Here is a 26,553-nt window from a genome sequence, read left to right on the forward strand (position 1 = left end):
CAGTGAGTTTGGGCTGGCCCAATGCAAAAATCCTGAGAATCCATGTGGATCCGTGCCTTGTAACCACGTTTTTGCGCCATTGTGGCCCCACGAAACAGTGGGTGTGTGGTTTTTTTGGTACAGGCTGTAGCCATGGACATACTATGTGATATGATGGTGACCCAATGCAAAAATCCTGAGGATCCATGGGCTTTTACCTCTCTCCTCTTAGGCAGCCTCCTTTATCGCTAGCGTCCCTTATCTTCCTCCCGATCGTTTACCGATCCCCTACTTCCTTTCAAACCCCCTTCCCTCGTTTGCCTTAGTGTCTTTTCCTAAGCTGGAGCAGTTTTTTGCTCCTCCTTTTCTTCTAATTTCTCTCCTCATTGCTTTAGTCTTCCTGTCTCCTCTCCTTGCAAGTTCGCTGTCTTTACCGCCCCCCTCCCAGGCAGCCTCCTTTATTGCTAGCATCCTTTATCTTGCTCCCGATCGCTTGCCGATCAGCGGCTTTGTTTCAATACCCACTTCCCTCTTTCCAAAAAAAAGAAGAAAGCATGATCTGCTTTTTGCCCATGGGCAATTCGGCTCCAGGGACCACACATTCGCTCCATAAGACGCACAGACATCCCCCCTTACTTTTTAGGAAGAAAAAAGTGTGTCTTATGGAGCGAAAAATACGGTAATTAATTGTCAGATGAAGTTATTAAACTCGTTTTAAATATTATTATTTTTTCCAAAAAAGTGTCATGAGCCGAATTTTTTAAATTTTATATTAAAAACACATTTTTGCCATTTTGTCACACTCCCCCCAGTGATGACACCTGGGGCAACCCGCACCCCCCTTCCTACGCCACCAAGCCCAGAGTGAGGCTGAAACATGAGGAGCATGTTTTAGTAACACCTCTAAAATCTCAACCCTGGGCTTCTCCCCAGGTTTTCTACTCAGCATGGGATACGAACAGGCCAAAGCTCTCATAAAACAACGTGCTGCATTCACTGAGTGCCAATTGGATCTAGCCAGGACCCCAACTTTTATTGCCAATGAATGCCCTTCATCCATAGGTCTCAGGATGGTTCAAAACATAAAAATGCAAGATAATAATACATCAAAAAAGAAAAAACCCTGACAAACCAATAACCTCCTCCCACCCCCGTTTGCAAACAAAAATTGTACACTACGAGAAAATTGCACTAAAATGCTGACAATTTACATGAGAACTTTTAAAAAAACTGCAACGTGATGCAGAAATGTGGGGAACTGAACCAAGTGATGGAAATTTGCCCGTCGTTATAATGTTCAAAATTTAGGCGTTCTGCTCTTAATAGGCAAGAGGGATAAATATCGCAAGTACCTCTCTTGTTCGTGCAGTGAGTTGAATGAAACTTTGCTATGGGCCGATAGAGGCACAGTTGCAGGAAGGGAAAGCCTCTGAGCTGACCCTTTAGCTTCTGTAAATTACAAACCATTCAAAAGGAGATCTTTGCAGAATGGAAAAATCAATGGTGCCAAGCTTCGCACTCGGAACGGTGCCTCGGGGTACTCTGAGTGAAATACGGCTCTATTAACATTCTTGCCATAGGAAGAGGAGTTTGGTTTCTCCATGAACCAGCTCACAGCAGGTTCATTGAAATACCATTTTTTGTAATAATGGCATCTCCCGGTTGTCACTATCAGCAAAGGTTGAATGCCTACCACTGCTGACAATTAATGACTGAGCCAGAAATGGCATTGCCTTTCTTGAACAAGGAGATGAAACAAAATTCCCGTCTCCTTTAATGAGGAAGGACCTGTACAATCAAAGTCTCCGTTGTTGCGAGGTCAGCATTTCACAGCCCATTGGCTTTGCAGTTGCCTGGCAGTTTGCAGCCCCAATCGAACCCCATTCATGTTTCAACAGGCAAGGGCAATCAATAGCCAGCAACTCCACTGCAGCATGATAGCAATTCAAAAGTTTTTGAGCTCCCGCTTTCCACTTTCCAAGCACCAGCCATCCGCCTGATGTGTGTCTTTCCCAGAACTGCGATATTAGGTTTCCAGGGAGAGGAAATGTTCCCTACAAGGTCCAGAGGCACCACATTGCAAGAGCAATTGGGGGGGAGGCAACATCGCGCGCATGGTGTCAGGAGGAGCCAGGGTGTCAGGCTTTAGGGAAAAGGCTTTCTCCCCCGTGACAGTAGATAAGCAGAAAAAAGAAAAAGGCGTTCTTACCACTTCGAATATTTAATAATCACAGCGAGAGACAACAGAACGCATCTCTCTAGAATGGCGGTGCTCCCAATTAAGGCTTACCCCTCCTCCATTCCTATTAATCCACATCACTCCTACGTCTTGTAATCTGAGCTTGTAGCCTCTGCGCTTTCTGTTCTGACACTTTCTGAGCTCTCCGTGACTTTGGGAAAGGGGGACAGATACTATCCAGAGACTGTGAATCTGTTAACGCCCTCTCTTCCAGTGTTTCTTCTCCTAGCTGTTCCCCTCGAGTATTTCCCAGCTTCTGCCTTCTGAACTATGCCCCTCTGCAAACCACTGTTCCAAATCTATACTGTCCTCCTGCTGCCGGGAAGATTCAGGATCAGGAGGAAGGGGTGGCTCCAACCATTCTTCCTCAGTGCAGCCCGCCTCAGCACTGTCCCTGACAGAGGGACGGAGCCAAACATGGCAGCTGGTGCGGTGGTGGGCTTTGGGCTTTCAAATTGCAGTGGTTCCCTGGGCAATGCCAAAAATTCGGTGTCCCCCAACTTCTGCCTTCTGTTCTAAGTCACTGCTGTGACACCCCTTGTGTGGACAAACCAGGTGTGCTCCCCTAAGTCCACTTCTGCACTGTGAGGGGAATAAGGGTCTCCTATGAGGAAACTGTGGTTCTCCATATAGATTAGGGTCAGAGTATGGGAGTTGTGGTCCAACAAGGGATGCAAGGAGGCAGTAAATTCCATCCCATCCTGGGTTTGTTGCAATCAGCACCATTTCTGTTCCACTGAAGTTTAGCTTCTGCCAGAACTAATCCTGTTTGCCACTCTATCTGCTCCATTTGACACTTATGTAATTAATTTCAGTGAAAGGGGAATAGCAAATAACAAAGCAGAAAATAATGTCGCTATTTACCTAATGTTTGCTGATTGATAGCTAATGCTGCTTGTATTTCTTGCTTGTTTTCCATTCCTGATTTTGGATGAATGTGCAATTGTGGGAATTCCCCTTTCCATTTCTGAAAGTCCAACACCTTTCAGAGGGCCACAGGCTCTGTGCCCTAGTAACTGGTACACCCAGCGAGAAAATCTATGCCAGAACTATTGAAAGTTACAGTTGGAGGCTATTTGCATCGAATCTTATTTTCAGTTGCTTTCTTCCTGTGATCAATGACTTAATCTTCTCACGTTAATTGATAACATCGAATTCGTCTGCGTCCTCATGATTTGTTTCCCCTTCCCAAGCCACTTACAACTCTCCTCCTGTAATTGATTTGGCACGTCACAAATGTGACATTAAGGAGACAGCCCATAAAACAACATGGGCAGAACGGGTCTCCCCTTTTGACGGCGCAGAGAGCCCCTGTACAAACCGTGAAAGCGAGGGGCTTCCAGCTAGACTACAATAGTTATTTCTTACTGCAGAACCAGGAGCTGACTTAGGAAGGAATTATTCCATCAAGTAGCTGCAGAATACGTCTCATAGGGATGTGGAAATCTGCTCAGTAGCAATGGTACATTGAGCATCAGTTGGAAATGGAAAGGTGGTGGTGGAATGGAGTATTCTGGAAGAGGGCAAGAACCCTGGCTAGAACCCAGAACAGGAAGGCAAAGGTGTACTGCAGCATTTTATTGCAAGTTCCACTTTGCTTGCATTATCATAAAGCAGGTCTGGAATAAACTCTGCTTAAAAGCCACACTAGAGCAAAACCATAGGAGGGTCAGATTCAGGGGTAGGCAATTGCCTGGGGCATTGGGCTTGAGGACAAAGCCTCGCTTTTGCAAAAATCCCAGTAATCAGGATGGGATGGGTGGTCTCTTCTGAATTAATTCCTGCCTCGTTCTGGAGTTAAACATTAAACTTTCTCCAAAGCATCATCTCCCACACAAGTCAACCCTGCTAACTTCCATCACGTGAATTATAGTTTTTATTGAGATTTGACGCACCCCAGGCAAACGGAGTTTTATCCTACTCTGAAACGAAGCCAGATTTAATGTTTAGATTTGCAGACTTCCTTGTGCATCTCCGTTCAACTAACTGGTTCCAAACACTGAACCAGACTGGTAATTAAAGCCATTATGAAATGTTTCCATCCGCAAAGTCATTTAAAACAGTTAATGCGCCGGGAGTTATTTGATGAGCCGAACTTTTGATACAGCAAATAGTGTGTGCTCTGGCGGCAGCATTGTATCTGAATTCATAATAAAGTGCTCCTAAGACTATGAGCTGGAGCTGCAGCAAGGCTCAATCTAGGGCAAGCGTGGGGAGTCTCACCTTCCTACCTGACCCTTGCGAGCTGAGATTGTGCCCAAGACATGCCGCCCTCCCCAAGTGGCAGTGGCCTTGCTCTGCAGCCCCTCTCAAGTGCTTTTGCCTGGCTGGAATGCGCTATTGAACAGTGATATTAGGAATTAGGGAGAAATTCACTTCCGCTTGTGTTTAAAGGTAGCCCTCCCTAAACTTGCACCTCTGAAACAAAACACAGCCATCCTTCGAAACTGGAACTTCTCTGAATTTTGCAGCACAGGACTGTCCAAAAATGAACACGCTAGGGATCAAGCATGCATAAAAACGCACACATTAGTGAAAACAGCATACAAAATGTCAGGGGGATTGAAAACTGATTTAAAATTTACAGTCTGGTCTCTGTTGAAGGAGAATTATATGATGATGTGCACATGGTATATGACACCAGTGCAGTTAGGGAAAATGTACAAAACTCATTCAAATATATGTTGGAAGTGTAAGGAAAAGGAGGGGACATTTTATCATATGTGGTGGGGTTATAATGTAATTTTAAAAAATTGGGAAATGATATATAACGAATTGAAGACAATGTTCTATCTAACATTTGTTTAAAATCCTGAAGCATTTTTGTTAGGGATTGTAGGGAAAGACCTGCCCCAAAAGCTGAAAAACATCTTCATGTATGTGACAACAGCCGCGAGAGTCCTAATAGCACAAGGATGGAAGACTGAAGAAACTCCAACTAAAGAATCATGGCAAGAAAAACTGATGGACTATGCAGAACTGGCAAAATTGACACATAAGCTACAGGACAAGGATAACTGTGATTTTAAAGATGAATGGGAACCCTTTACAAAGTATTTGAAGAGGCAACAAAGTGAATTGGACTCCTTGGCAGGTTTTGAATAAACATTCACAAACTTTTTATTGACAATAATCAGTTAAACAATTTAAGGATCTATACAACTTTACAACATGCAGAGAATAGCATTCACAGAGAAACCAAAGCCTGGAACTGAGGGAAGTCATGGCGGGTGGGGAGGGGGGTTGTGTGAGAGGGTGGGGGGAGGAAAAATAGGGGAAAATTAAGGATGATATGTTTTTGGATAATACGTTTTGTTTAAACTTTCAATAAAAAGTATTTTTTTAAAACCAATGTCAGGGGAATTGCGCGTGTGCGCAAAAAGTGTCAACAATAAAAGAAATGCACACTCAGATGCTGATGAAGACTTTAAAAAAAGTAGACAAACTGATGCAGAAAAGTGGAGAACTGAATGGATAAATGAGGAATGGAGAGAAACTGGAACCGACAGCTTTGCCCATCCTTCCTGGTTATGCCTCCATCTGGATGGAGAGATTGGGGAGGTGCGCAAAAACAGCTTTCGCATCGCAGTGAATGCTTCAGGGGCTGCGGCGGTGGCGGCGACACTGCTTTGCTAAGCCACGCTGCTGCTGTCCAAGGAGTTGGACGACTGAAGGGTGGCTCCACCTCCTCCTTTGACAGTTCCAAGGGTTCTGCAGGAGATATCCCACCTGGGTGCCCCTCTAGGGGATGTGGAGCACCAGTTCCCTGCCTGCTCCTCAAGGTCCTTGATCTGTGGAGCACCTGGTTCATTTTCTGAGGATGCATCAATTGGCAGCAGGATTCCAGACACACCATCACTGGACTGTCTTCAGAGCCCCCAACCAGCTAAGACAACAAGAAGCACCTCTTCTTCAGCAAACATCCATGGAGCAGATGACTGGACACCCTTTTCGTTGTTGCTGCCGAGACTGGCATGTCATGGGTTAAAGAGATACTTTGTCCATACACTGTCGTTTTTGTTTCATTTGGCATCTTCTCTGCCCCAAACCATTTAATTACTTGGATTACGAGCCACTTGAGAGACAGAAGGATTTGCCTTTGGAAAAATTGCTATGAGCCAATGTGAGTCCACACGGTACAGAATATTTTAGGAATTCCCTCCTCTAATCATCAACTCAGGTGCTGAGTGCTGAGTGGGGATGACCACATCTGTCAGTTTTGGTTTCCCCTCACATCCTCATTTTCCCTATCTTAAATTTGGTTCTCCACATTTCCAGATCAGTTTGAAAATTAGTTCATTTTTTTAAAAAAGTCCTCATTAAAATTCACCAGCAGTTTAGTGCCAATTTCTCGCAATACTTTCCCCTTAATATAGTGTGCCTTTGTATGTTCTTTTCACAAATACATGCATTGATACACACCTTTCTGTACCCATCACTTGGCTGGAGAACTGTACCGCCAAACTTGGAGAAGGAATTCCCATGGATGGCTGTGTTTTGGTTCATTTATTGTTTCAGAAAAATATCAGTTATATAGGACTGCCATTAAATGTAAACTGAATAATTTCCTGGGTATTGGCACATATGCAGCTGATATTTGGCCACTGAGAAATAAGGACACGTGACCAGCATTCTTAAGAAACCGTGAGAGAGAGAGAGAGAGAGAGAGAGAGAGAGAGAGAGAGAGAGAGACAACACGAGAACCACAGCCTGTCAGGCTTATCAATAATGGCTATAGATGATCAATGTTATATATACACACACAAACACAGGGACTCCCCCCGCCCCCAATACAGTCCAATAACCACTGAGAAGACTTGGTAGCTAGAGTATTGTGCGGCCATTGGGGGGGGGAGCATATTCTTAGAGGGAGGGAATGAAATGATCTGGTGGAGGAAAACACAGTTGGGTGGTTGACAAGCTAGAAGGCTGAAGAGGAGTTTTGTGTTAGGAGGCGAGAATTTATTTTGTTACCAGTTTCTCTCATACGGAAATAATTACTCCCATTTACCACACTCTTCACCCTGAAAGCAGAGAGTTGGTATGGTTAGAGTGGTGGTTTAGGATCTGGGAAAGATCGGGTTTAAATTCCTGATCAGCCATGAAGCTCACTGAGTGACCTTGGTCCGGTCATAGACTCTCAGCCTAACCTCTACCTGACATGGTTATTTTGAGGATAAAATGGGGAAGGACCATGTATGCCTTCTTGAGCTCCCTGGATGAAAGGTGGGGTGTAAATGTGATAGATAAAAGAGCTTGACCCTTCTCTCATTCACCAGCTTTAAGTTTGGAATAATCCCATGAAATGCTGCCGTAATATATTCCCCAGCAGGCTAACAGAGCAGCATTTGAGCAAATTTGTTTTGACAAAGGTTTAAAGTTAAGACGCAGCAGAGCCAAACTGCACACTTAGGTTAATACCTAGAGATTGCTCTTTCCTCTTTTACTTCTTTTGTTTTATATAAAGGATTGCTCTGTTGTTGTTTTTTTAAGGCACCGTTGAATGCATTTCCAGATGAGACAGATTTTGGGTTTGCTGACTGAATGTCAGCCCTTTTAGATCTGTGCAATTAGGGCAGCTGCTATGATGCCCTCCCTGGAATTGCATTATTAAATCCATGATTGATTCAATTAGCTTAGAGGAAGGGGAAATTAAAGACGGCATTAGCGCTGCTAGCGCCTCACCACCATCATCGCCCTGAAGTCCGTCTTGTGCCAATGGACCGCAAAGCATGTGGGTTACCTGTTGGATTGCGTGCAAAATGTCTTCCTGCTTGTCTCATGTAGGGTTGCCAGTTCAGGAGTATTCCAGACCCTGAGACTTCAGAGCCCAAACCTGAGACCTAGGGGCCGGACATGGTAATATCCAGGAGAACTCTGTGGTCATGAATGGACCAGGTGTGCAGCCTGGGAGTCATTTTGGACTCACAGCTGTCCATGGAGGTGGAAGTTAATTCTGTGCCATAGCATCTGTCTACCAGCTCCATCTGGTACGCAGGCTGAGGTGTGCATCTAGACTAAATCTTGCATTTCCTCTTTTCGGTGATCCATAAATTGCCACCCCATCTGCAGGCGAGGCTTTTTCAGACACAGAACATACTGATGATGTCTGCAGGCCAAGATGTTGTTTAAAGCGCATGAGCCAGGCTGCTGCTTTTTTAAAAAGTCATTTGGTAACCTTACACGGAAAGCAAATTACCACAATTACATTTATATATCACTGTGCAGTGAAGTACTGGTGTTGTTGCTGGTGTCATACCAAAGCTTTGAGTTAATCATTCATGGTGATTAGATCAGCCCGAACAAAAACAGAAACTTCTGTGGAATAAACAGGGAAAGGCTTGTGTACACAGGTCATTTTTTATTTCCCACATTGCTTTGAAACCTGTAGTTCCCCAGATGAATTAAATACTTTTGCCCTATGTCCATTTCTCAAAGGCGGTCTCTAGCGCACGCTAATTATACAAAGCCTCCAAAGTTTCCCAGGCAGGTAACCTTGAAACACTATTAGCAATTTAATGTGGAATTAGTCACGACGGCTGTAAATCTGTTTATCAGCTTACAGCAGAAGTCAAATGCTCTGCAGCATATATAAAGGTGAGCTCCAGAAAAAAGTGGGGGTATTCGGGGGTTATAACCAGTTATTCCCTGCAAGCAGGGCATTCCACTCTCTTCATTCCCTGAATTTCAGTTTTCTTTGCCAGCTTTCACGTTACAGTTCATTGGTCGCTGAGTATGGGCAAATTAGTCCATTTTCATTTCTCTCCACTTCTAATTTTTCCCATCTTCTGTTCTCCACGCTTTTTAAAAAAAACTTCTCACAAAGATTTATCAGCATTTTAGTGCTAATTTCTCCTAATTATCCATTTTACTGCAATCTCTCCAGTCAAGTAATGTGTACAAAGATGTATCTACTAAGTGAAAAGTGTGCATTTAAAATTCCGGTTATTAGTGTAAATAACACACTAAATGCATTCTATTAGGGGAAATTGCTTTGCAAAAATTTGAGTCTTTTGTTTTTGTTAATCGCCTTGGGATGTTTCAGGAGAAGAGATTCATAAATGGCAACTTGCAGTGAGTACACTTTCATCTTTGATAACACATAACACTTAGATAGTTATGTTCTTTATTGTAAACCTATAACCAAAACAAAAACCCACCCACCCTCTTGGTTTTCAATCCATGCAGGGTAGGCAGAGTTGCATAAATATGCTTGTAAAACCATATCACCTGCTTCAAGGGTGAAGAATGTCTGCTGTCAACACATGCGTTGATGAAATGTACAAGGACAATGTTTCAGGCCGAGATGCCTCTGGGCACTGTGAACATAAACACTTACCCTTTCGCCACACGAGCCCCTAACCTTGGTAAGAAGTTAAGTGGGTCATGTTTTGTGCTCAAGATTAATGGCTTTTTGCTGGTTTCGCCCAGTCCATTAAACTTACTGCTAAGCGCACTTACTCTCTGCATATAAAGGTGAGCTTCTAATGTTCCATCACGCTTGGGTGTCGCGCCTAGCAATGGGGACGTACGATGGAGTTATGCAACGGAGGGCAGATTCTGTTCAACACGGCTTGCACTGAAATCAGGAAGGACATAAGAAGAGCACCGCTGGATCAGGCCAATGATCCACCTAGTTCAGCATCTACCAACCGGTTATCTATGGGAAGTGGAACACTCGCGATTCCCAGAAACTGGTAAAAAACAGAAGCAAGAGGTGCCTTGGGAGAGACAATTGGGAGGGCGCAATTCCTGGCACTACAGACTCTTGTGGTCAAAGAGGAAGCTTATCCCAGACCTCCACCCAAGGGTGAAAAGCTTCAGGACTGGATGCCACCCTACATGGCCCTCAAGGCAACACAAATGCCTCCACTCAACAACAACCCTGTGAGGTAGGTTAGGCTGATAGTGGCTAGGACAAAAGGACACTCTTAAGCATCATGGCTTTGTTCCTCGATCTAGAATGACACTCTCAACGCTACATCCGACCGGCACATTATAACGTAATGGCGTAGTTGATCATTCATGCACTGTTCTAGAAAGGCACCGACGTTAGTGCCTTTTCACTAAATAAATAATAATAATAATAATAATAATAATAATAATAATAATAATAATATTTAGACCCCGCCAGTGTGGTGTAGTGGTTAAGAGCGGTAGTCTTGTAATCTGGGGAACCGGGTTCGTGTCTCCGCTCCTCCACATGCAGCTGCAGGGTGACCTTGGGCCAGTCACACTTCTCTGAAGTCTCTCAGCCCCACTCACCTCACAGAGTGTTTGTTGTGGGGGAGGAAGGGAAAGGAGAATGTTAGCCGCTTTGAGACTCCTTAAAGGGAGTGAAAGGCGGGATATCAAATCCAAAAAACTCTTCTTCATCTGGCTGGGTTTCCCCAGCCACTCTGGGCAGCTCCCAACAGAATTAAAAGCACAATAAAACATCAAACATTAAAAACCTCCCGAAACAGGGCTGCCTTCAGATATCTTCTAAAAGTCAGATAGTGGTTTATTTCCTTGACATCTAATGGGAGGGCATTCCAAAGGGCGGGCGCCACTACCGAGAAGGCCCTCTGCCTGGTTCCCTGTAACCTCACTTCTTGCAGTGAGGGAACTGCCAGAAGGCCCTCGGAGCTAGACCTCAGTCTCCGGGCTGAACGATGGGGGTGGAGACTGTGATTCTTTTCATACAGAGAAGCATGCGGTGTTGCACAAACAATCGTGGAATCATAGAACCGTAGAGTTGGAAGGGACCCCAAGGGTCATCCATTCCAGCCCCCTGCAACTCAGGAATCTCAGCTAATTTATATGTATGCACAGCCAGCTGAAATCATCAATAAGCATTCACCCACAAATGCTGTCGATTTGGTGCTTTTGTAAACAAAAACACACACATTTTATGAGAGTCACCATATTACAGTGGTACATCGGGTTACAAACACTTCGGATTACAGACTCCGCTAACCCAGAAGTAGTACCTCGGGTTGAGAACTTTACCTCAGGATGAGAATGGAAATCGTGCTCCGGTGGCGCGGCGGCAGCGGGAGGCCCCATTAGCTAACGTAGTACCTCAGGTTAAGAACAGTTTCAGGTTAAGAACAGACCTCCGGAACGAATTAAGTTCTTAACCCGAGGTACCACTGTATAACTGTGTTCAATTTCTTTTCATGAAGTGCATGATTGTTGTTAAAAAAAACTGTGATAAGCTGCCATTCTTCCATGCCAGTGATTGGCATAGAATGGATATGGGATGGATGAAATTGTAAATTGTGGCTTCTCTCAGTTGCTCATTTTCCCACACTTACAATTCACTTGGTCCTTTCCATATAAGTGTGAGACTTAAAATATATCCATAAATACTTGAATGGCCAAGTGGAGAGTTAAACCTTGGTCTCCCAGGTCTTAATCTAACACTCTAACCACTGCACCACAATGACGCTCTATGTTTTTGTGGATGTCATTTACCTTTTCGTATTTTATCAGTATTGTACTGGCATACAAATTCTTTGCATCTTCTAACAAAGGCATAATAAATAACTTAGAACCAAGCAACACCCAGACTTCTTCTTCATCTTTTAAGTATATTTATTCCCCAGCGTATATCAAACAAGTTTTTCCCACTGCTTTACTGACCAGTTTGGATTTGGAACAATTTTGGCTCCCATTAATCAGCTGTTTGGCATCATATATTGTAAATGATGCATCGATGTACACCAAAAAGTGAAGGAAACTGACAAGCTTTACATATCGCAGGTGCCAACTTGGCTTTGCAGCATGTATCCTTTAAGCAAGTAAAGGCAGAATTATTCTCCTCCGCCTCCTCCTTGCCTTTTTATATAAAAAGAAGAAATCGGGACCAAACATATTTTGTCCTGAGAAATGTAGTGCTGCTAGATGACAGTCTGTCCAACACGCTGTGCAAAAGCGACAACCAGAGGGCTTGCCCATTAAAAGAACATTAACCTTGCCTCTATAGCTGTGCTCAGTTTGTTTTGACAGAGGCTCTCTGCAATTGACCAGCAATTAACCTTTTTACCTAAGTTTGCTCACCTATGCACAGATTATTCATGCACAAGTTACAGTAAAGTACAATAGAGTTTACTCCTGTCTAATTGATGGACAAGATGGCTGAATATTCCATGTTACTTTGACCATTTGACCTTCTGAGGCATCTTTTATTTCATACCATTCATATTGTCTTCCATGAATACGTTTGTTGATAAGGAAAGTACGAAATTGCAGTTTGTTGGCACAGGTTGACATTAAATGCATTTTAAACCAAAAAACCTAAGTGTGACATTCAGAGTTTGGAAAGAACCACCAGTGGAGCTTGGAGCAATTTGTGAGGGGAGTGTAATATTCTGCAAAACAAACAAACCAAGAACATAGAGATGGATGAATCTGTTGTTTTGGTTTCTCATTTTTCCAGTCTAATGTTCAGTTCTCCACATTTGCACATAAGTTTCTGGGATTTTAAAAAGATTTCTCACTTCACCCAGCGTTTTCATACAAATGTATTCTAATATATACATTTGCATATGCAACTTTGCCTACAAGACACCTTTTGGCTAAGCAATTTCCCCTATACAAAAGCATTTTAGTGTTGTTTTCACCAATACAGTGGTACCTTGGTTTAAAAACTTAATCCGTTCTGGAAGTCCATTCTTAAACCAAAGCGTTCTTAAACCAAGATGTGCTTTCCCATAGCAGCAGGGGACTCAATTTACACTCAACAGGAAATGGAACATGTTCTTATTCCAAGGCAAAGTTCACAAACCAAAACACCTACTTCCGGGTTTGCAGCGTTCTTCATCCAAGTTGTTCATAAACTAAGCTGTTCTTAAACCAAGGTACCACTGTACATGCATTTTTTAAATGCACACTGGATCTTAGTATATGCATTATTGTACATATTATTTGGTTCGAGAACTGCATTGAAAAAAGTGAGAGAAGTGTGGCTTTTGAAGGATGGCTGCATTTTGTTTCTTGTAATGTAACTGGAAATGCAAATTAAGTAGGTTGGGCTATCGACAGGAACTGAACCAAACCAAATGCAAGGCAAAAATAGCAGCTAGCCAGGTAGATTTTCTGACAATGGGCCTTCCCATTGATAACAGGTGATCAGCCAAAGTTGCTCTAGACGGGATGCAATGTGTCAATGGATTTGGGATGCTGTCCATATTACAGAATTATGCAGAGTAAACAAACCGTATATCAAGAGGAGAGAAGGTTAATCTTGGCAAGTTGTATAATGCTGTGGACTAAAGTAATGGCCTGAATGGCTCAATGCTTGGATGGTTTTTAAATGCTGGAGAATGGAAAACATATTATGAATCACCCCCAAGGATTATTAAAATGCAAGCACCGGATTGATTGTGATGTATGAACTATAGCGCATAACTGACATGAATAATTGTGTCAGGCCGGAGACTGACAGCGCTCCAGACTGCACCAGACAAAAGCAGACCATCACTCAAAAGGGGTTTTATGAGCAACCTAGCACAGAGGCGTTGACATTTCCTCATTTTAAAAATGGCGAATCAAAGGTCCATTTCCTAAATCCACGGACAGTTATTTGTTGAATGGCAAATTAAGATGGATGTGAAGTCTTCCATGAGGAGTATTTTAAAGGAGCGTTAAAGATTTGTTTTTAGTCTATTAATTTGTGCATGATAGATGTTTCCTACATCTGATCTCATTAACTGTCAACGCCAAGCTGATCCATTGTGTTAGGAACCAAGAAAGGAACCACAGGGGTCACAAAACAGTTGTCCTGGATGAGCATGGTTAAAAGCGGTACTGCACCAAAGTAAGCAAGTGCGCTTATGTGGCTCCCAGAGACACATAAATCTGTTAACTTCGGGCCTCATCTGCACTATACTTTTAAAGCAATTCCATACAATTACGGTGCTGGAGGAGACTCTTAAGAGTCCCATGGACTGGAAGAAGATCAAACCTATCCATTCTTAAGGAAATCAGCCCTGAGTGCTCACTGGAAGGACAGATCATGAAGCTGAGGCTCCAATACTTTGGCCACCTCATGAGAAGAGAAGACTCCCTGGAAAAGACCCTGATGTTGGGAAAGATGGAGGGCAGAAGGAGAAGGGGACGACAGAGGACGAGATGGTTGGACAGTGTTCTCGAAGCTACCAGCATGAGTCTGACCAAACTGCGGGAGGCAGTGGAAGACAGGAGTGCCTGGCATGCTCTGGTCCATGGGGTCACGAAGAGTCAGACACGACTAAACGACTAAAACAACAACTACAACATACCACTTTAAAGAGTTGTGGCTTCCCTCCCAGGGCTATTTTTCTAGAAAAAGAGGTCACCGTGAATGCCTCCCTTGTTCTCTTATAATGGCGCCCACCTGAGAGGTGCCAGAACTGAGTTCTGGCTGAAAAATAAGCCCTGCTTTCTCCAAAGAATTATGGAGACTGTAGTTAAAGGTGCTGAGAGTTGTCAGGAGACCCTTACAATGCCAGAGTGGTTTAACAACCAACTTCTCTGGCCATGGAGCTCTGGGAACTGTAGTTCTCTGAGGGGAACAGGGGTCTCCTAACAACTCTTAGCACCTTTAACAATTTGCAGTGCTGAGGGTGCAAATGGGGCCTTGGTTTCTCTCCATTTATTGTTTTTTTTCCCCTTCAGTCTTACCGTATTTTTCGCTCTATAACACGGACCCGACTATAACACGTGCGTAGTTTTTAGAGGAGGAAAATCCGTAGGCATGCCACCCGTAGGCATTCCCTCCATAACATGCACAGACATTTCAGTTGGCCCCACTGTGAATTCCACAAAATCCCAGCAAAAAGGTTGGACTAAAATGCTGCCAATTTCATGTGAGGCCCTTTTAAGAAAAAGCCACACCAGATGATGTTGAAATGTGGAGAACTCAACTTGCGATTGGAGGGGAAATGACAAACTGAGAAAAACTAAAATTGACAGATTTGCCACCCCATTCTCACTTAGAGGGCACCAGCAAACAGGCACGAAAAACGAGGAAGAGGAACAGGGCCAGGAATCACAGGTTTGCATTGAACCTTCACAGTTGCTCAGAAATACCAACTTCTGATGCCGAGGCAACAGAAAGAATGGCACTTCCTGTTCCTCCACACCAGCCATCTTGAAATAACACTTTTGCATTCTCCGCAGCCCCGATTCCCTGGCCCAGGGCCAATTTCTGAATCTCCAGGTCAGTCTGGTTGAGGTAGAGAAGCAAAACATTCAGATCAGAAGTAGATGGGAAATGCAGCGGAAAAGGAAATATTTCACATCAGTGTTTATGGCCCAAATCTGCTCATGCCTCTTATCGGCTGTTTACCCTGAAAGGCTTTCTAAAGATCTTGCAAGTCCGAGCTTTGAAAAGGTAGAGTCAACGCAAGGAAGTTTAAGGCAAAATAGCAGCTGGTGATCAGTGAAGACTGGCTGATTCCTCTAAGCCAGTGGTGTCCAAACTTTTTAAGAAGAGGGCCAGATGTGATGAAGTGAAGGGCCGTTGACCTTTTTTTTTTTTAGGATTTTACTCCAAAGTTGTTGAGCTTCTTTTAGGATTGAAGTTGTTGAGGGTTTTTTAGGATTTTAGTGTTGAGAGTGATTCTGCATAGAAACAGTAAGGATGTTTGTACCTTTAAGAACAGTTTCTGTAAGCTCTGGGCTGATTGGATACAGCTGACCATGACTACAAAAGGAGAAAAGCTGCAGTTTGAAATCTGCCTGCAGGAAAAACACCCACAAGCTTTGCTGTTTGTTGTTTTATAATAAAACCTTTATTGGTTTTACACTGGTCTCTGGTGTCACAGTCTCTGTCATCTGCCACCAGAGGAAAATCCCCCTCTAACATTTAGGATTTTACCCCAGGAAATAAACTGCCACAGGGGCCGGATTAAACCAACCAGTGTGCCAGAGTAGGCCCCCGAAACAGACTTTGGACATGCCTGCTCTAAGCAGCACTTGCTTAACATTTTTTTCATTTCGTTATATATTGTTTCCCAAAATTGTTTGATGTTTAAACAATTCCACCATATATGTATCATAGTACATTTTCCAGTGTTGCATCGCCAGCAGACATTGCTACAATTTTTATTCATTTTTGCTATTCTTTCAGGTGTTAAATACCATCTATGTTGTCTTTTGAGGTAATTTTCTTTCACTATATAACACATAGTGAATTTCATATCTTCTTTCCACAATTTCCCCCATTGTTCAAACATTATATTTTTCCCAATATCTTGCGCCCGTTTAATCATTGATGCTTTAACCAATTCATCCTTTGTTTCCCACTCTAAGATCAGATTATACAATTTAGATATATTTTTTCCCCTTGTATTAAGTATTTATTGAATTTTGATATTTCATTTTCAAATCCTAACTTTTTGTCTTTCGCTAATCTATACTTAATTTGAATATATTGGAACCAATCACTAATATGAGCTTTAATTTCTATATAATCCTTTAATTCCAATTCTCCGTTTTCTTCCTTTAATACAATTTTATAGGTAGCCCAATTTTCTTTCATATTTAATTTTTTCACTGTGACAATTTCTGCCAGTGATGTTAGCAGGGCATTCTTAATAATTGTCTGAAGCACACATTTTATTTTATGGAATATTTTTTAAAAAAATACTATTTCCATGTTTATACCGAGTCCAACCATTGGTCCATCTAGCTCAGTATTGTCTACCCTGATTGGCAGTGGCAAGGGACATTTTTCAACCATACTTGGAGGTGCCAATGATGGAACCTGGGGGACTGCTGCCGGTGGTGATATGCTAAATTGGTTTTCTGGTCCATTCCAGGTTAAGCCCACTTGCGCGCAACAACAGTGTGGTGCATCAGCCCCTCCTAACAAAGCAGTACTATAATGTTAGAGAGAGAGGTTTGGAAGAGAAATTCCTACTCTTTCGTAGCAGAGATAGCACAATGGTGATTGCTCCAAGCACGTGAAAACTTGTTACGATTTGCATCTGCCCTCATCCACCTCTAAACAAATGTTCCCCACAAAACTACTTAGGCTAGAATAAATCACAAACATTTGACTCTGCAAATAAGTGAAGGTTTTACTCACAGGGTTTCAGGAGTTACAGCAAGCAAGTCTTCATCGGTTGGCGGTGAAATGAAGAGGAAAGGTTCCAAATGACTTAAAGGAAAGAACTTGGTTTTGTTACAAAAGAATGAGGCAATAAAAATCTCTTGTTAAGAGGTTTCCCATTCACTTGGTTTTTCTTCAGCTGCAATTCTGGCTTCTTTGATGAAGCAAAGCAAAGAGAAAAGGGAGGAAGCAAAGGCAGCTGGGAGCCTGCTAAGCTCCAACCACTGGCACCTGGAGCTCAGGTTTACCTTTTCATGCACATAAGTATGAGTTGGTAACTGTATATTACAACATATAATGGGTTGCTTGGCTCCAAGCCCTTTACAGTGCTACACCAGGTAAGCCTGTTAGCAAGTGCACAGGAGAAACTGGAAGATGGGGGCCAAAAAGGTGGTAGACATGGGGACTGGGCATAGGATTGGTCCTTGTGGGCCCAGCTAAGGTGCATGATCCCATAGCAAGTGCGCCAGTATTCCAGGTTGCCATTCCTAGAAAATCATTTTGTCTTGGACCAAGGCCTTTTCATCAAGAATGAAGCAAAGGAGGAAATGCTTAAGTCCCTTCCCCCTTCCCCCAGGACCTCCTCTGATCCGGATACATGTCAATTGTAAAACCGCCCCCCCCAAAAGGTGGCACCATTTGCATTTTTAAGAACATATTCAATGCAACTATGCATTCTACATCATGTCTAGCTTGGTGCTTAAAATCCCCTATTTACAGAGAGAGAGGAAGCAGAGTCCCAAAGCCCACCCTCGCTTGAATTGCAGGAGGAAATCCTAATAGTTAGCTGTATTGTTTTGATCATACAAAGCAAACAACAACAACAATTCTCTCCCCTTCACACCCACACCGAGAGAGAGAGAGAGAGAGAGAGAGAGAGAGAGAGAGAGAGAGAGAGCGCCATCCTCAACTGGAGCGGTTTCATACCTCTCATTCCTAGAATCCATTTTGTTGCCGGGGAACATCAATTCAATTATCAAGTTAAGTCAATTGCTGGAAAAGCAATTAAAAAAAACCCCAAAACACTATTAGAACTATTGAAGGGGATCCTGATTTAGCAAATTACTAGGAAATGATTTAAAGGATACTGGTGGTGATTTCGTAATATGATGACTGAAACTTGAGCCCGACACATGTCACTTTCCAAAAACATTCATTTGATATTCTTTTCAGCACTGCAGTGCAAAAGAAGCAGCACGTCTCTCCCCCCCCCCCCATCCCCTGGCCCTACCCAGACTAACATGTGTAAGCAAATTTTAACAAATAAAAGTTTGTCCAACAAAACAGCCAAGTGATCATGCAGCTGTTTCTGTCTGCCTTTGGGCACGCAGAGAGAAGAGGTTGGCTACCAAATAGAGCTGAAAAAGAACTTCAGAATACTCACGTTTGAACAATGCAGATTGTCTCTAGACATGACTAATGGCAGCCAAGCAATCAGAGAATGAGCAAGGATCAGTAAAGTTTATCATTATTATTTGTTTGATTTCTTATAAGGTCCCTAGGACAGGTTACAGCAATCAAGTTCAGTATGAATGGCAGTTTAAAACAGAATGTAATTTTTTAATATCTCAGCAAAATCAGCATGAATTGTCATAGTTTGATAAGCCACGTTTTGTTTAACCCGTTTGTTTAACTCGTTCATGATATAACCATAGTTTACTTTAAACTTCCTGTATAGGGAAGTTTTTAATGTTTGATGTTTTATTGTGTTTTTATATATTTTATATTTTTCTGGAAGCTGCCCAGAGAGGCTGCGGCAACCCCACCGCCCCACATTATTAATTACAAGATTTCATGGCAATGGATGTTCCACAGCTGTGGTGCCACCACTCAAAAGACCCATCCCCTGGTAACCTCCAATCTGTTCCTTGCTAATGATGGACCAGAGAGCAGAAACTCCAATGCCAATCACAGTGCGTAGGGGTGTTCATCTGGGCACATGTTGTCTTTCAGACAACCTGGTCCTTAGACATTTAAGAGCTCTGAGAATCCTGTCTACAAGCCGTTAACTACTCATTCAAAATCCGTCTTGTAATTAACCTAACAGCTGTAAAAACCAGCATTTGTTGGAGAAAAGGCTGGTATTCCTTTACTTTCTGAATGATGTTTTAAAATATGGAATTTATGTCTAAAACCTTGGATCCTGGCACACACCCCACAGGTGGGCAATTTGAGAATGTTTAGACCAAGCCTTTTAGGCTTCCTCCATGTGAATAGGAGTTCACTTTTTGAATAAGAAGAATTATACATCACAGGGAAGGGGGGCATCAGGATTTTAGAGATGCTTAGGTGGGGCATGGCCAAAAAAAGGTTGGGAACCTCTGGTCTAAAACAAGAATATGAAACAAATTATATATGTATGACCTGTTGCTCTACTAACTTATTCATAATTATGTATGTTTATTGTTTTTGTAGAAAATTAAAAATGTCTCCAGGCCTGATGCACCCATCAAGGTAGCTATTAATGCAAGTTTAGGTCCTATCTGCACTATAAATTTAAACTGTCATACCACTTTAGGCAGTCATGGCTTCTCCATAAGAATCATGGGAATTGTAGTTTGTTAAAGGTGGTGAGAGTTGTTGGAGACCCTCATTCCCCTCACAGAGCTACCATTCTCACCACCAATGCCTCTTTTCAAGGAACTCTGGGATTTCGGCCATGAAGGGAATCGGAGTCTCCTAACAACTCCCAACACCCTTAGCAAACCACACTTCCCAAGGTTCTTTGGGGGAAGCCATGATTTTAAAGTGGCATGATACTGCTTTAAATATGTAGTGCAGATGGAACTTTAGAAGCAACAAACCATAGCTTTCTTTAGCATGGATTGCCTGAAGGGCATCACATGAATGAATGTCCTTCTCTAGTCTACTGATTTGTGAAATTCCCAATTTCGAGCTACTCTATAAATACTCTTTCATTTCCAGGAGAAGAAGGGGGGAAAACCTCACAGGTTGTAGGGGAAACACTATTTAAAGTCTCCGGGCCTCAGAGACAGAATGAGTTAGAGAATTGTCGTGAATTAAATGAGGCATATAAGAGCTGATGCAGCTCTGCAAATTACACAGCTAATAGAAGAAGCCGAACAGAAGAATTGAAAATGCCCAAAAGGGGCTACAGATAAAGGAACCCCACAGCTGCCGTCAGCTTTGCTGATGTAATAATATAATAGACTGATTTCTTTCCTGAAAGAACTTTAGCAGGAGAAAAAATACAATTAAGTTTGCTGGGGAATGTTGCAGATCAAACATATTGCTCTCTCTAGGCAGCAGAAGTCGCTACCCTGTCTATATCAATCAACAGGATTTCGCTTCATAATCAGAGAAGCCTGAGATTTTTTTATATTTTATTTAAATCAAAGTGGGATGATTACAGACACTGCAATATGATTAAACCATCCAGCCTGCAGTTTAATGGACCTGGAACTGAAATTAGAAGCAGATTCATTGGTATCATTTTGAATAGGTGGCAGATAATTAAGTGGCTCTTATACTGACTCATGAGAACATTCATTTCACATTAAAGTCTGCATGGGGTCAGAGTTGCCAATGTTAGGATGGAATTTGTATAAACCTGTGATGGATATGGAAATTTGGCTTCTCAAGTTCCATTGAGATAAATGGTTTGCACATGGTGTTCTTTCTCAAAAAGTCAGCAGGTGTTCCTCTCAATGAGAAGATATCATCATCATCATCATCATCATATCTGTATGCCACCTTTCCATAGTTGAAACTATGCTCAAGGCGGCTTATAACATGACAAGATTTACATAATTACAAACATAACAGAAGTTACAAACAATAAATAAAACACATCAAAAAGGACACAACCAAATGGAAACAATTTCCACGTAAATCATAAGATCTAAAACTAAAGATACAACAATAATATCAATAACAGCTCTTTCAACGTAAACAATATTCCAGCCCAAGAATCTGTTCAACAGTCTCAGCTTTTGTAGCTGGAGTCAGTCAGCACTCCACTCTCCCAGGCAGGATGGGAAAGGGTCAGTAAGGCAGGGGGCAGGTCTTCCAGGGCGCACAGCCAAGATGGTCTCATTTAAAACAACACAGATAAAAATTTAAAAGCAGCTGCAGTCCTTGTGAAGCCTGTCAGGCCCCGGCAGTCCTCCTGATATGTGATGATGTAGCAGTTCGTCAGAAACACAGCTTACCTGTCACTTTCGATCATCTCTCACAATGCATGGCTACTAGTGTTAGATTGTGGCCTCCTAAACGGTCATGGCTTCTGCCACAGAATCCTGGGACCTGTACTTTGTTATTGGTAGGACATTCCCACTCCTACCTGGAGAGGCCAGGAATTGAACCCAGAACCTTCTGCATGCAAAGCACATGCTCTACCACAGAGATGTTTGACAATCATCCATTAATTGCTCTAATAATTGAATGAGATTTATCATACTTTAAAGTGCACGTACAAATGACACCTACATAATATTACCATTCTTCCAGGTCTCGGCCTGACCGAATCTTTGTGAAGTCTCGATGTTACAAAGCTGAGAAGCAAAGGCACCAAGCATTAGAGTAAGTAAGCACCAGAACTTGCTCAGATGCCCACCTCCAACATGAGTTTGTTTGAATGATTGTATATGTGTAAGATTGGATTTGCTCAGTGCTTTTTTTCCCCTGAAGGTATTCAAGGGTACACAATCATGGCACCATTTTTCTAGGAAAAAAGCACTGGTTAAAAATGTAACACAGTAACGACTTCATGGTGAATACCGGCACCTTTTTTCTAGGAGAAAAGCACTGAGTTTACTGTATTAAATCAGAAAGGAAAATTGAAGTGCAGGTGGGTTTCCACGAGGCAAGACATAGTGATAACAGCAAGAACCTTTATTTAACTAACAGAACTGGACAACAGGGTCAAAGCAACTGCTTATATACATTTCTGAAGGCTCGGGCCACACCCACTTCCAACATGATTGGCTGTCTAAACTTCCAAACTGCGAATCATAACTCAGAGTTCAACGGCCAATGGCAGAGGCCCATATCCTGAAATGTTCTGTCATTGGATATCATGTATCGAATCAGAACACAGGGGCTCAGAATCCTTGGTCCAGACTCAAGCTCAGGGAAACACAGACCACTGAATACGTAACAAAAATGACAGTTTCTCTGTAGTCACCAGTTTGGGGTCAGGAAATCTCTACAGACTGGCAGGCCTCTGAGGATCTTCTTTGAAGGTGTTTTGTTACAAACTCAAGCCAAATGGCAGCTGGTTCCTGGCAGGGGCCCCTGGCTGGCTTAGCCCTCTGAAGCCTAAGACAAGTGCCCTCACCCCTGCCCATGCCTGCAGACTGAGGAAGGAAATGCACATTGGTAGCTGGGGACAAAAGTTATGGTTGATGGATTACAGAAACAGCAGGAGGAATGGCGCATGACAGATTGCTATTGTTGCTTGGGGATTACAGCAAAGCGAGTCTTTTTTCTCCTAGACTTCATTTCCGCATACAGTGGTGCTTGGGGTTAAGTACTTAATTCGTTCTGGAGGTCCGTACTTAACCTGAAACTGTTCTTAACCTGAAGCACCCCTTTAGCTAATGGGACCTCCTGCTGCTGCCGGAGCACAATTTCTTTTCTCATCCTGAAGCAAAGTTCTTAACCTGAGGTAATATTTCTGGGTTAGCGGAGTCTGTAACCTGAAGCGTATGTAACCCGAGGTACCACTGTAGTTGTGTGGGTAGGGTTGCCATAGTTCAAAAAGTGAAAGTCCGGACATTTTGCTGATTTGGCAACCCTATGTGTAAATAGGGCTTTAAATCAGTGGTGCAGGAGTGATGACATCATCTGCTAGTGCAGTATTTGCCAATGCTGTAAGCTTAGGGGTGTGCATTGCTACATGGTGCCCATTCGGTAGGCTACAAGCCAGGGAGGCCAAGAGTAGGTGGCGCTAGAGCCAATGGCAGGTGCAACCTCCTCCCTGTTGAGCTCTACAAAGGCAACCCTGAGGCCACATTCCCACCATCCATTTGAAGCACAATGATACCACTTTTTAAAAAGTTATGGCTTCCTCCAAAGAGCTTCAATTCCCAGAGTTCTGTGGGAAGAAGGGTTGATTGTTAAATACTCTGGTATCATAGTGCTGTAGTGGATGGTGGGAATGTGGCCCTAGCTAAAACATATTGATAGGATCCTAGAATTTGCAAAATAAATCAGGGTGTGTAAAGAGAAGTTATTATATTAATATGAAAAACATGGAATAAGCCTCTTGGTATCTTTTAGACTTTGATTGATGGCTAAAGTTGTGATTTAACTGGAACACTTTCTGTTTGACCTTTGCCTGTTTTTAAATTCTTTGCACTGGTTGTCCCTCATATCTTACTGATGGACATATCCTTGAGGCTGACATGGTTTTGATACTGTGTTTCTGCGCCTCACAGAAGTATCCAGTGCCAACCCTATTTATGTAATGTGAACGAGAGATTAATAATTTTCAGGGTAGCAGCCGGACAAATTTAAAATAGAGAAATAAATGATCATTTTTAAGGCCACAGGAGAGTGAAATTAACATTTTTTGTCCCTTTTGCCATAGGAGCCATACACATCGCCTTTCAGCCTGATCCGGGGCATATGACAAAGAAACATTCCTTACACAGCAGTGGCCCATCTTGTATATCAGGTCAGTTTCCTCATGTAGCCCCTGTTAAACCACTTTGATAACTCTGTGAGGGGACATGGGGACCTTGTGGGAGGGAAGCCATGACTGTTTGAAGTGGTATGATTGAAAGGCATAGTTCAGATGGGGCCTTGGTTTCTGCTGGACTTTTATCTTGGTTCAAGGAAAAAAATAGGTAGAAAAATAGAATTCCTGGATACCAAGTTCCATGTTTGCCGCAAGTACTTTCTGGTGAGCGAAATCTCTCCTAGCAGAGATTTAAAGTCACAAAATATGCAGCAAAGTAAAGCATGAAAATATGGGCTGTTCAACCTTTAAAATATGCCCTTTAAAGTGAGGTCCAAAATGTCCCCTTAAAAGTTAATTTTCAGAGTTTCCCTCTTCCCGCAGCATAGGAAAAAGTCACATGCTTGGTGACTTCAAAAAATCATTTACTTACAAACTCTTCAAAGGTCAGATTAATGAGTTGGGGAGGGGGGATGCACAGGCAGTAAAACTTGGCTTAGTTGCAAAAGTGGTGAAAGTTCCTAAATTATTGGTATAGGGACTCAAGAGTGGCTGGTTAGAGCCATGCGGCTGAGCTGGACCAGCTCAACCTCCTCACCTGCAGAGCTTCTCAGGTAGAGTGGCCGTGGGGGACGGGTGGGAGACAATAGGCTTTATTGCCTGTTTCTTCCCAAGGTGAGGGAAGTGGACATTATCTAAGCTTGGCAGGACAGCTTACTCTATGGTATTAACCCCTTTGTGCATTAATTAGACTTGAGCATGTTGGTTATATGAGGCTGGTTATCCCACACTTTGGTGTCCTGACGCAAAGATGGAGCCTCTGAAGTCAATCCCAAGTCTAGGCAGGTATGTTTAGGTGCATAAGCACCTTAACCTGCTTCTTTAAAAAACAACAACCAGCCAAGGACATGGGCTATAGATTTCATGACACGTTGCTCAGTCAGTCCCCTCTCCTTGTCGTCTTTCACAGGTGTACAATGAGGGTAGCAGTGGGAATCAACCCTGATGTGGAGAGACATAAACCATGGAAGGACCAACACCCGAACCCGTCTTTGTCGACGTGGACAAAGGACTAACGCTAGCATGCTTCGTCTTCCTTTGCCTCTTCCTGATCGTCATGATTATCCGCTGCGCGAAAGTCATCATGGACCCTTACAGCGCCATCCCGACGTCTACGTGGGAGGAACAGCACCTGGATGACTGACAGGGGAGAGAGGGGAGGAGGCGGGCAACAATCATGAAGCCACATGGACCAACCAAAAGCTTGCGCGAGAGAGCACAACACGGACAGCTGCCTTGCCTGGAGGAGGGCACAAAATATTATACAGCTTTTCCGAGATGCACAGGGCAGTGTAGGTCCCCCTGAGAGCACACTGGTGATAGCTTCCTGCCTATCAGCCTCGATACATCGCCGTGTCCTTTCTCCTTCCAAAGGAGTGACCTCCAGGTTTTAATGAGGAAATGATTATGATTGTATATCAAGTAGCACAAAAGCTCTCTAGGCACTAGAAAATCCCTTCCAAGCTTTTTTCTAGTATAATCTCTATTAAGCACCTTCTCTCTGTTTTAAATCGTTATTTGTAATTGAAATGGGCAAATACATGCTATAAATACAGGCAGATGCTATGCAGAGATACCAGGGCGGTATGAGGGTCAAAGACGAGGGGGATGGCATTTTAAAACGAGGGCACTCTTTACAAGATTGGCAATAATAATAAAGAAACCTTAAGGGTTGTTGTTTTTCTCTCTGTTGTAACTGGAGTGGGTTGCAAGGTTGATTAAAAACCAGTGTCGTAACAGATGTGCAGAATACGGACATCTGCTCCTTGACTTTCAAAGCACAGGGCTTCTCTCAAACAACCTGGGAACTGTAGTTTGTTAAGGGCACTGGGAATAGTAGCTGTGTGGGGAGTAAACTGCAGTTCCCAGGGAAGCCATCTGTTTAAATGCCTGGTTTGGATCTCTGGTAGCATTTAGGTGAGCTATCCTTGGAGGCTATGTTATGAAGCCTCTTTGGAGCCTCTGTTAAGAGTGGGTGACCTCTGAGGAAGAGTCTGCTGCTTGGCTACTTCTTCGAATAGTGAACCGAGTGGATCCATGCAAATGGATCTGGAGTCGATGCAGGACTTTTATGAAACCAGAGGGAAGTATCAGCATCTTCAGATGAACCCTGAGGTATAGGGAAGCATCTCTAGATATCCACACAAACCAAAAGTGGGGCAAGCCCATGGCAGGCCCAGCACCAATGGTCAGAGGATTGTGCCCCATGCTAGTCCTACTCAGAGTAGACCCATTTAAATTAATGAACCTAAGATAGCCATGTTCATTAATCTAAGTGGGTCAACTCTGAGTGGCTACAACCCAAAGACACACTGCATTTCCCCTCCACTTCCCCTGGGTCCTAGCAATAAAAAAGTCCATCCTTCATATATATCCTGCTTTTCATAGAGATGGGCATTGGTTACTGATAAAATATAGGCCACCAAACATGCGCTGTTCTTAAAATGAATGACTCCCCTCTTGTTCCCAGTTTCACGGGAGGTATTTTTAGCCGAGTCTAGACAGTCATCTGTCAGGAATGCTGCAGCTGCCAGAATCATACCTTGAACA

The 26,553-nt window shown here is 43.0% G+C and overlaps 1 protein-coding gene across 1 annotated transcript in view; it reads left to right on the plus strand.

Moving 5' to 3' along the window:
• The window catches only part of CTXND1 (cortexin domain containing 1), a 34,736-nt gene extending 9,059 nt beyond the window's left edge, over positions 1 to 25,677 (plus strand). The window contains exons 2-4 of the mRNA XM_053365483.1: positions 21,771 to 21,842; positions 23,854 to 23,940; positions 24,914 to 25,677. Coding sequence (XP_053221458.1) covers positions 24,968 to 25,147 — 180 coding nt within the window. The 5' untranslated portion in view covers positions 21,771 to 21,842; positions 23,854 to 23,940; positions 24,914 to 24,967 and the 3' untranslated portion in view covers positions 25,148 to 25,677. The remainder of the gene's footprint in view (positions 1 to 21,770; positions 21,843 to 23,853; positions 23,941 to 24,913) is intronic.
• Positions 25,678 to 26,553: the final 876 nt, after the last annotated feature.

This window comes from Podarcis raffonei, chromosome 14 (assembly GCF_027172205.1).
Source record: "Podarcis raffonei isolate rPodRaf1 chromosome 14, rPodRaf1.pri, whole genome shotgun sequence".
Taxonomy (NCBI): domain Eukaryota; kingdom Metazoa; phylum Chordata; class Lepidosauria; order Squamata; family Lacertidae; genus Podarcis; species Podarcis raffonei.